Raw genomic sequence first — 11,378 nt, 5'->3', positions numbered from 1 at the left:
TCAACAGTACCAAGGCACTCAGGTCAAAAGAGGGGAGAGCCCAGTAGGAGCAGGAACAGGCAAGACAAGTGGGCCCCTCAGGAAGGGGCAGGGCTTAGCTCAGCAGGAGGAGTTGGAGGGCATTCGGGGGGGGCGGGTACCAGCATAAGCAAAGGCATAGGGATTACCATGGCAGGGCCGCCTTCCAGGTATGTTGAGACACATCGTCGTCTTGGAGCACAGTGTCAACATCGAGGGGCACTTGTGAGAAAAGTGGCTGGGTCAGGGGACTGGGGCGTTTGCCCCCAGGCTTAGGGACAGTGGAGAGCCAGCAGAAGCTGAATGAGAAGCGAGGGCTGATGTGGGCCAAGCTGCAGGAATGAAGCGTAGATGAAAGCAGGGGTCCAGGGCTGTGTGGGGCAGGGAGAGGAGGGAGTGGTGAAGTGGAGGGAGAAGCCAGCTCTGTAGTTGGGACATGAATTCAAACTGCATGTGTCCATCTGTCTGTCTGGGGTTCATCATTTTAAAGGCTCCTTGTTCCAAAGAGCTGCCTTCTTCAATCCCATGGGAAGACACTATTTCCTCCCTCTTTCAGGTTTATTATCCTGTCAAAAAAGGACATTAGACTTCTGAGATGTGGCATCAGCCCTGCTCTTTGCCTGGTGGGGGCAATAAGACTTGAGTCTTGTGATTGGGGTCTTAGCTGTAAAGATGGGACCTGAGACAACTCCACTCCTCCTTACTGTGGGCTCTTACACGTGTCCCTGCGCCTTTGGCCAGGGAGTTCCCAGTGGCCCCTCTGCCTCTGTCATTCTGCATGTGTGTGCATCTGTCCTGATTTTGGAGGTGACTGGTTTGGTTCTGATTTGGCAGAAAACTTCTAGGCGGTGTGGGCAACAGGTTTGTCAAGGGGAAACTGAAGACTTCCTGAAGGAACCTAAAGACTCAGCAGTAGGAGGCCCTGAGCTGGGGCCCAGAGAAGGTGAGGGGCTTGCTCAAGGTCTCACAGTCAATCGGAAGCACCAGCAGACTGAGGGGCCAAGATCCCAGGTGGCAACTCTGTCTGTGTGCCCTGCCCAGTGGGGCTACTCCCTGGGCTGCTGGGATGGGACAGTTGGACCTGTGAGGTCCACAGATCACCTGTGGAATGAGTTCTGCTCAATAGAAGTTTGACGTGGCAGCTTTGGTCAGGGGCTGGGCAGTGGGGCTGCCATTCACTGTGATGAGGTGCCACTCCTGGCAAGCAGCAGGCTTGGGCCTCCTGGGCTGCTCATTCAGTGTGGTTTATGGGAAAGCCAGTTCTTGCTGATGCGGCAAATCTGGTTTGCTCTTGGCCCTTGCCTTACCTATTTTAGTGTGCCCCTGACCTCTAAGGAAACATGTCCAGGCCTTGCCAGCTGGCAGCAGGGCCTGGCCACTCTGGGCCTGGCCCTGGAGAGGCCCCGAGGGTGGCAGGCTCCTAAGAGGGAGACTGCTCTGCCTCAGGACTGTTCTGGCAGGGCCACAACCCCTCCTTCTCATCATGCCCGCTTGCCTGAATCTTAGGTCCTTCCCTTGAGGTCCAAGAGGCCAGCTGTGGCAGGCCAGGGCTGGGATTAAACTCACAATATGGCCCTTCCATCTCCCTGAAGCACTGTGCCAGTCCCAGCTTGGAGAGTTGGCTCCCTCACCCCAGCCCCTTCTGGGGCAAAGACCTTCATGGTGCTGTGAAGGCCTCAGAGACCACTGTGGTCCACCTCTCGCTGGCCACAGGAAGGAAGCACGTGGCTCAAGGGCAGAGAAGAGGCAAGGAGGGGCAGCAGGGCAAGGATACGGAGAGGAAGAGAGAGAAAGCAGAGCACAGCAGCAAGTCCTGACAACTAGCCAACCCCTGAGCCATGCAGGGCTGCACACCCTCAGGTTGTGCTTGTACTGACTGAAGACCACTGACGGTTCCCTCTCCCAGCGAGGACAGCTTGAGAGTCACTGCTGCTTGGCTCCTGCCCAACTGCCCTGAGATCTTTGCTGTGCCAGGTGGTGCCAGGCATTTGTAGGAACATTGGTGCATTCTGCCTTCTTGGCAGTCCTGAAGGGTAGACTTTTTACAATCCCATTTTACAAATGAGGACACTGAAGCGGACTGGAGAGGTTAGCTGACCAACCCAAAGCCTGTCAGACAGCAACTAAAGAGTGCGAGAGATGGTCCGGCCCCCAAAGCAGCTGGTCTCCCAGCCCCCACCCTTCCCCTAGTCCCTCTTTCTGAGTCCACCAGTGCCAGCCCTCCCGAAGCCTGACTACACCGCTGCCACTCTCTCCCCTACACTCCCCTCGTCCTGGAATCTGGCCATCAGAGCTCTCTAGGAGGGTTCGTGGCCTGCCCTTATCAGCTATCTCTTGAACAGACAGCCCCGGCAGCCCATGCCGTGTTCCCCAGCTCCGGCAGCCCATGCCGTGTTCCCCAGGTGAACAGCTCTAGGCAGACAGGTGGAAGTACCACCTGACAGTGGCAGATCCAGTGTGTGCTCACTCCCTGGCCTCTGCCCACTACCCAGAACTTCACCAACTCTTGCTTCCCAATGTCGAAAGGACAGTCTGGATGGTCTTGGTGTGGTCAGGGACCACATGATGACCTGCAAGCCATTATAAATGCACGAAGTGACAAGCCATGTGCTTGCCTTTGCCCCCAGGAGCCCTGTTGAATCAACTGAGAAGGGATCTGCAGAGCAAACACCATGAGTATCTCAGCTCTTGGAAGCAGCACTAAAGGTGAGGCCTGGGCTCCCTCTTGTCCCAGGCTTTGTGAGAGCGGCACATTGGGAGGACTGGAAGGGAGGTCTCAGGGTTCCGGGGCTGGGCTCCCCTTCTGAGGCTGCCTGGCCTTGCTCCTTCCAGGGAAGCCCCTACCACCAGGTGAAGAAGAACGCAATAATGTCCTCAAACAGATGAAGGTTCGAACCACACTGAAGGGGGACAAGAGCTGGATCACCAAGCAGGATGAATCGGAGGGCCACACTCTGTAAGTCCAGGAAGGTGGGAGGCCAGCAAAAATGGGGTGGGGTGGGCCTGTGATCCACAGGGGCCTGTCAGTCCCTGGGGATGCTGAGGGACTTCTACCATTCAGACCTCTGCCGGGCCCTGTGGCCACAGGCCGGCTGGGGAGGGCGGAGCATGGGGAAGCAATCCAGCGGAGGCCAGACTCACCCTGTGACTTTGGGCGCCGAGTGGGCCTGTGGAATGTGAAGGCAGGGCCAGGGAAGGCGAATGTGAGATGAGAATGGTGGGCCAAGTTATTGAGGTGCATGCGCTGCACCCCACCTCACCTGCTCTGAGTCAGCAGGCAGCCTCTAGGATGGAGGCGGCAGGGTGGCTGATGGTAGGGAGACACTTTTTCCCGACTCTTTTTCCCCAGAGAGCTGCCCTCTGGTCGGAGTCGTGCCACATCCTTCTCATCAGCTGGGGAAGTCACGAAGGCCAGGTAAGAGGTGGTGCCCAGATGGCTGGTGGGTGGACCTCGTGCTGCGGTCTTCAGGAGATAAGGAGGATCCCAAGCTTGGCAGAGATGTCAGGGTCTGCAGTGAGTCATTTCAAATCCACAGGAAGGACAGGCTTTTCTGCTCTGGTCCCCCTTGGGAAAGGGGATGCAGGAGTCACTGGGTTCAGGTGCCTGGCCTTGCTGTGTGACCTTGAAGCTGGCTGCCTAATGGGCCTCCATGGTTCCAGCTGTCTACTAGACATTGAGAAACCCCCATAGGGGGTGAGACAACATCTCTGAGCTGGTTTAGGCAGCTTTAAGAGTCACACTTGACTCTCTCCCATGGGGAGTCCTGACTGCTGAGGATCCTTGGTAATCAGCATGTCACGGGACACTCACACATTTGTTCCAACTGTCTCCCAAGTTCAGGATGACCTATTTTGACAGCTAGCCAAAGGGAACAAACAGCCCATCACCTCTCTACTTTGAGGACTTCCACATATCGGTGTCTAGGGAGGCTCTGGAGCTCCCGAGAAGCAAGAAGGTGGGGGAGTGCAAAATTCAGGCGGTTGGCAGTGAGCACAGTTGCCAGGGCCTTTCTCAGGTGGTGGTAGAGGCGGTGGCAGCAGCTGGAAGGGAGGGGTCCAAGGTCACTGCTAGGTCCCAGGGGCTGCCTCTGATAATTGTGGACTTGCCCATCACCACTGTTCACTGACTCAGCACCCACTACCAGCCAAGTCCTGTGTTTGGCACAGAGGACACAGCTCTCCCCTCAGGGAACTGACATCTTAGCAGGGAACACAGGCATGACCCAAGTAGAGAGATGATCATAAAAGAGAGAATTATGGATTGTGATTGTTGCAGTTGGCAAAGTTGCTGAAGACCTGAGGACGGTTCGAAGATAGTCTACTCATTGGGGGGCTTGTTTACTTTGGGTGGTGCAGTTCTCACCCTGGGCCTCTGTTTGGAGGTATGTTTGGAAAGCACATCCCGGGGCACTGTAATTCAGGGCCTAGATCAGGGATACCTGAAAGTCTACATAAACTTTGGCTCTCATTCTCTCCTAGGCACAGGTATTTTAGCCAAAAATGGCTGTGTGGCTGGATGGGGGGGAAAGTGACCTTTCTTTCTCAGGTCCCACCCCAAGTGTTCTTGCAACTTTGTCACCTCCAGGAGGCTGTCCCTATTAAGGACAAGGATCTGTCAAGATGGAGAACACTGGGGCTCTGTGCTGTCCTTCCCACCTGCTAGTCTGGGGTTCCCTTAGACCCACTCCCCCCACCCCTGCTCCAGCACTAAACTCCTCTGTTCCTACACAGAAGGGCCATCTGCCGAATCCTTGTCTCCTGCCCCTGTACCCCAAACTCACAGCTCTTGGCTGCCTGCCACTGCCAGTCCTCTGAGCCCCCTCGGTTGCTCCCAAGGAGGAGGTACCCAGCACGTGCAGTTTGTTTTCCAGCCATGCCCTCCAGTCCCAAACTTTCATCAAGACAGTGACGTGGGCGTCTCAGGAGTTGGAGGAGGGAAGCCCCAAGGAGCAGGAAGGGAGGGGCATCTGGCTTTAGTTCTACCCCTTGGGCCCTCATGAGCCTCTCCAAAGGAGGCTGTACAGAGATATCAGGTCAGAGACCATGGACTCTCCCCGCCATAGGCCTCTGACCATGGAGCCTCCAGGTCTGAGAGTAGAGGGTGAGAGGGCTGTCAGCAATCCCAAAAGACCTCTTTCTCACGGGAGTGTTGGGCCCTGGCAGGCCAGGAAAAAGCTGGAGTTTGGAGGAGAACCCTCTTCAGCGAAGGCTCAGCCATGGAATATACAGCTTCCTGGGCACTTGGCGTGAGCCAGGACCATACTGAGCCAGTTGCAAGAATCAGCCATAGGCACCTTTCCTGCGGAGCATGAGACAGATGGGCAGAGCAGAACAGGCACCCTGGCTTGGGGTGAAGGGGTGGCTGCCCCTCTTGCTGCCCTCATTCTGACCACACTTGGACACCCACCAGCCAATCCACTGACAATCAAGCTGTCATTGGGTGCAGGAGAAAGTAGGGCATCGTTGCTTCACTTCATGCCTCCTTTTCCCTTGGCAGGCCTCCAAGCGTGAGGGCTCCCACGGGCTATATCATCCGGTAGGTGACCACAGGATCCTGCCCACTCCCCTATGTCTGCCCGCACTGTTCCCAGGCTTCTCCCAGGGGAGCTCACTGGACTACTTCTGGGCTCTCTTTTAGGGGAGTGTTCACCAAGCCCATAGACAGCTCGTGTCAGCCCCAGCAGCACTTCCCCAAGGCCAACGGAGCTCCAAAAAGGTGTGTGCCCATGGGGTGAGGGCTTAGGCCACGCAGCAGGTATGAGGGCCTATGCCAAGCTCATGGCAGAGAGATAACTCTTCCTGTCACTAAGGGGGGGCGGGCAGGAGGGGGTGGTAGGTGGCAGCTCTCTGCCTGTGTAGGTCAGGGCCCTGGATCGCAGTGCTGGGACAGAAAGCCCCCAGGCGGATGTATGGTCCAGTTTGGACACTTGGGTTTCCCAGCAGCCATGTCTCTGGGAGACCCTGGGCCACTACCCGCCTGGCCCTGGTCACTGGGGCAGAGACACAGGGAGGAGGCTGGGCGGGCTTCACAGCTGACTTGCTGGCTGACTGCACCGAGCTGTGTGCTTCAGTCCACCTTCTTCCCGGCAGATCTGAGGTGACACATCATTGTCAAAGCACCTTGGTGTCAAGTTGAACCTGGGCTCCATCCTCCTTGGCAGGGCCAAGGGGCCTGGGCCTACCTATGGCAGATGTCCTGGGTGTCTGGCAGGGCTGAGGGAAAAGAGGAAAGGCCACCAGCCACATGCTTCCTGGGCCATGTGGGAAGATTTGGAAGCAAGAGGGGGCCTGGGAGTGGGCACATGGAAACTCCTTTCCTCTCCAGTGCTACCGGTCTACTGAGAGCAGCTCCTACTGGGCCTCCCCGCCCCTCCTCCTCTGGCTATAAGATGACCACTGAGGATTACAAGAAGCTGTAAGTATGCAATTGCAGACCCAGCTCAGTTCCCTCCTCCAAGGACCAGCCCAAACACCAGGCCAGCTGAGGGCAGCTGGTTGCTTGCCTCTGAGCATGGCCCAGGAGTGCCAGTCCTGCCAGCCTGACATTCCTGCCAGGTGCCACTGTGACCTGGAGCTTACCAAGGGGGTGACAAACCCCAGAAAGCCAGGCAGCTGTACACATCGCACTTCTGATCTGAGGCAAAACAAGGGCTGTAAAGAAGCTTATTGAAGGGGCCAGTGGGTCTGGAGAAAGCGTCAAGGATCATGGCTCTGGGGCCGCTGCTGGTTGGTTCTGTTTCCTGGACATGCCTCTGCACCCCTCTGGGGTTCAGGCTAGGCTGGGCTGGGGCCTTATGACCCCAGGCGTGCTGATGGCCCCGGCAGCCTATCCATTATTGGCATTTTGTGCTGAAATCTGAGCTGCTTCTTGGATATAAATCTTTGGGGCTCTCCTTCTGGCCCCCATCAAAGAAGCCCCCCACTATGTGCCCAGGGAGGGGGGGATTCTGGACAGGAGTGTGGGTTGTACCTATAGTTCCCAGGGGCCCCACATTTTTATATTATTTTCTATCTCTTGTCACAATCATCCAGTGACATGGAGCAGCTAAGAAATCTTTCTGGAGAAGGGGAGAGGCTTGAACTGGGTGTTGAGGGACAGTTAGGGTTAGAATGAGGAGAGAGAAGAGGGCTGGCTCTTGAGGAGGAAAAAGTGGCATGAACAAAGGCTCAGAGGCAACAATGCCAACATGTGCTATTGTGGTTGTAAGTCAGGAAGCCTTACTGAGAGTGGCATCCTGTGACAGGGAGCAGGGGCAGAGATGTGGGAGGAGGGGCCACACCCAACAGTATGCTCAACCCGTCCGCCTCCCCCAGGGCACCCTACAATGTCAGGCGCAGCTCAGCATCAGGGGCTGCTGAAGAGGAAGAGGTGCCCTTCTCGTCTGACGAGCAGAAACGGAGGTAACGGTGCCTGCTGGGCATCCCACGGGCAGGGCAGGGGCCCAAGTTTGCGTGGACCAGTGACATGGGAATTGTGCCAGTTGGGGTGACGAAGTGCACAACATGTGTAATATCAGTGCCGGCCTGTTTACTGGAGAAGCGGCTGCCAGCAGCGGGTGTCCTTTACTGAGTCCCAGAACCACCTACTCAGTGCTGGGCCAGCTCAGAGGATCCTCTTATGAACCTTTTAATGGAGCAGAACCTCGGTAATGAGGGTCTGGGGACAGCCTCAACTGTGGGTGGACAGACTGTAAGGAGGGAGGTGCTTTGAGACTTGTATCAATTTGTTAAAAAAGAGTCCTGAGCAAATTGGATCAAAATCATCCATGCCCCTGGGAGGAGCCGTCTGTGTGTATGCTGTGTGCATGGAGTCTGGGCAGAGCCTGCATGCCTGGGTGGCAGGGTCAGGCTCCAGAGGTGCCAGTGCCCCCTCACCCCCAAATGAGGCCCAGGTGCTTCGGCGGCAGCTAGGCCCTGAGGAAATAAAACCCCTGTGGGCTCAGCCTGACCCCAATCCCAATGTCAATTGGGCTTCGTGAAGCTCCTGTACTGAGGGTCTGGCATATGGGCAATCCTAAGGGCAGAGTCTACAGTGGCAGAAGTCCCTGGGCCTGGGAGGTATAGGGGACTAGCCAGAAGCTCCGGAGCCAGGCTGCTGGGCATTGACTGTCCACTCTGCCACCGGTTAGGTGTGTAGTCTCTAAAGTCACTAAAGCTCACTGTGCCTCAGTTTCCTCATCTGTAAATTGTGGGTGAAACTAGCACCTACCTTCCTGGGTTGTAAGGGTTCAATGAGACACCATGGATGGGCAGCATCCAGCAGAAGGCCGGGCCTCATATGTCTCTCTGTTTCCTTTGAATAGTTCTGGGAGCAGGTGCTAATTTGCCTTCATGTGCTTGCCTCTCTGGGCTATGCTAGCAGACTGAGTCCTGCCTTATGCCATTAGATGCCCCCTCCCTGTGCCACCCCAGGTCAGAGGCTGCAAGCAGTGTGGTGAGGAAGACAGCTCCCCGGGAGCACTCCTATGTTCTGTCAGCAGCCAAGAAGAGCACCAGGTGAGTTACACAGCAGGAGACACAGCAGGGCCTGGCTTCTGGGCCGCCTCAGCTACCAAGTGGCTCCCTTCCCCTCAGGGCTCCAGGGTTCCTTTGGCTAGTGAGGGCTTGGTTGAGAGAACCCTCCTAGCTGGACATTCTGGGATCCTCAGATGTACTTTCTGGAAAACTGAGAGGTCTGGCCCCTGCCATCAAGAATAGTGAGGTACTAGGAATGAGAGAGAAGCCCAGGTCCCTGTAATGCAGAGTGGTCATGATATCACCTGTCCATGGGTTCTGTCCAACACGTTGCCTTTCTGCTTCCTTTTCAGCAGCCCTACCCAGGAAATGCAGGCCCCATTCATTGCGAAGAGGTAAATGTCAGCAAATGAAGCCTTGGAAGCCTCTTGCTGGCTGGCTACAGAGAAGGTCTCCTGACAGCAGGGGTGGAGTATGGGCGCCATGGAAAGCAGGCACGGAGTGGGAAGTTCTGAGGGGCTGGTGGCTTCTGTTTAGAGGCCGGGCGAGCAACTAGGTGGCTGTGGTGGCACTTGTGGCTTCAACGGCCAGTTCTGCGTAGGCAGGATCTGGCCCACAGAACGTAGCTTATGGCTGGAAACTTCCATTTGCTAACAGGGCTAGGCCACTGACCCCCAGTAGAGTCATAGTGTTTCCAAGGGCCTCTGAGGTTTCGAAGCAAATGTAGCTACCAGGCTGGACAATGCCTTGGCAGGAGGGATTATTGGGCTGGGGTCCACAGGTTTGTCACTGGGAGCCTCTGCCTGGCCAGGCCCTTGGAAGTGACAGTGACATTGGAGATGGGCCCTAAAGGGTGAACAGGGTTCAACAGGGAATGATCAGGATGTCACTCCATTAGTTGAGACAGAACATCTTCTGGGAGAGGAGACTATTTGGGGAGCACAAAGAAGAAACTTCTGGAAGGTTGAATTTTAGGGATATTCCATGAGGTAAACAAAGAAGGCATCTGTGATGAGGTAGCATAGCAAACTGAAGACTGGAATATAGCCAAGAGAGGGCAGTGGCAGCACAAAGGAAGTGACAGATAAATGGTGTGCTCTTACTGGCTCTATTAGGTTCCCGGGGCTGCTGCAACGAAGTACCGCAAACTGGGTGGCATAGACCCCAGGAACGTATTGTCTTCCAGTTCTGGAAGCTAGAAGTCCAAGATCAAGGTGTCAGCAGGATTGGTTCCTTGTGGAGCCTGTGAGAGGGAAACTGTCGCAGGCTCTTCTCCCAGCTTCTGGTGACCACAGGCAACCCTTGACATTCCTTGGCTTGTAGACACATCACTCCAATCTCTGCCTCTATCATCTTATGAACCTTTTCTCTGTGTGTCTGTGTCCAAATATTCCACTTCTTATAAGGACACCGGTCATTGGATTTAGGGCTCACCCTACTCCAGTGTCACCTGATCTCAACTTGATTACACCTTCAGAGACCCTACTTCCAAATAAGGTCACATTCATAGGTTCAAAGCCACACTATTCAACCTGATATGCTGTCCTTATGCCAAACTGGAGTTGCTAAGCGTCCAGGCTGAACCACCTCCTGGCCATAGACACCACTGAAAGAAAGCATGTCCTTCAGGAGCAGCAAGTTCTAGGGCAGCTGAGCACACCACAGGGGACAAGCAGTGCATCTGTTTTTCTTCTTGCCCCAAGGGTTGAGGTGGTGAATGAGGACAGGCCTTCTGAGAAGAGCCAAGACCTACCTGCTCTAGCAAGATCCCCTCCTGGCTCAAACAGGTAAACAATCGCTCATCTCTGCCTGGTGCTGGGGGGCTTCAAGGCTTGCCCTGCCACTGTCACTGTAGGACCTCTGCCAGGTTACCGCCTTGCAGGGCCTCAGGGTCACTGTCCCTATGTGCCCAGTGACAAGATGGGGCACAGAAATCAGTAAGAGCCTGTCTAGCTGGATGTCCTAGGGCTGAATGGAGCAAAACAGTCTGGTGTCCAGGAAGAGTATGTCACTCTTGTCTGTTTGATGCTTATCTGCATTAACTTAAAACCAGTAGCGGCCACAACATCTTAGGGAAAAGTACGAACCATAGGGTTTGAGAGGGCCTACCATCAGGGTCCTAGCCCTGCCATTCTTGGGCTTATTTATAGCCGTACTAGAAGTTGTCCAAGTTCAACCCACCAACCGTGTCCTCTGCCTCCTCTGGAGAAGGAGGCTCCACAGTCCCCAGCCCTGCTCACAGCTGCCTTCCTTGCCAAAGTGTCTCGGGCGATTTGGATTGAGTGCATGCCGAGTCTGCCCAGCCCTGCAGGGAGCTGGGAGCCCAGGTGGGTGCTGTGAGTGCCTCTGGCCTGTGAGCCAGTCAGATGGGATGGTCTGGGACTGGGGTGACAGGGCAAGGGCAGGCGATCACTGGTGATCTCACTACAGACGGGGCCCTGATTTGCTCTGATTTCTGAGCCCTGAGTATCCGAGCAAATGACGGTGCTCACTTGTCTGCAAATAGAGAGCAATCAATACCTCCTTGTACTTTGCAGTGAATTGAGCTAAGTCCTGTTGAGAGCAGCACTTCCCTGTTGTTGCTGCTGTTTGAAGCTCCTGCCTAGACTGGGGGCTTTGTCCAAATCCAAGTCTGTTAAGTGGTATGTCTCCATGGCACCCTTGGAAGATCCTGGGGCTAGAGGGGCAGAGCACTTGTTCCTACAGGTCACTTTCAGGGACCCCATGGACCGTTCCAGCTCTCATAATGCCAGTGCAAGCCCCTACTCCCCTCCCCATTTCAAGTCCCACAACCATTTTTATGTGACCATGGTCCTTTGGGGCCACCTCCTCTGTGCCAGGAGGAAGGTAGGGCCACCTGCCATAGCACAGACTGGTGAAGGAGAGCAAGGTTGCAAACCTTCTCT

At 55.5% G+C, this 11,378-nt stretch overlaps 1 protein-coding gene across 1 annotated transcript in view; it reads left to right on the top strand.

Annotated features, from left to right (window-relative positions):
• Window positions 1-2,690: 2,690 nt before the first annotated feature.
• ZNF185 (zinc finger protein 185 with LIM domain) overlaps window positions 2,691-11,378 on the top strand; it is a 51,290-nt gene continuing 42,602 nt past the window's right edge. Inside the window, 9 exon segments of the mRNA XM_088028600.1 lie at window positions 2,691-2,724; window positions 2,851-2,974; window positions 3,368-3,433; window positions 5,516-5,554; window positions 5,657-5,734; window positions 6,344-6,433; window positions 7,333-7,419; window positions 8,431-8,514; window positions 8,826-8,867. Coding sequence (XP_087884726.1) covers window positions 2,691-2,724; window positions 2,851-2,974; window positions 3,368-3,433; window positions 5,516-5,554; window positions 5,657-5,734; window positions 6,344-6,433; window positions 7,333-7,419; window positions 8,431-8,514; window positions 8,826-8,867 — 644 coding nt within the window.

This window comes from Eumetopias jubatus, unplaced genomic scaffold (genome assembly GCF_037043125.1).
Source record: "Eumetopias jubatus isolate StellerSeaLion01/CBP00866 unplaced genomic scaffold, mEumJub1_p1.0 scaffold_11, whole genome shotgun sequence".
NCBI classification, from domain to species: Eukaryota; Metazoa; Chordata; class Mammalia; order Carnivora; family Otariidae; genus Eumetopias; species Eumetopias jubatus.
Note: the sequence above shows the minus strand (reverse complement) of the source record. Positions and strands in the feature narration are given on the sequence as shown.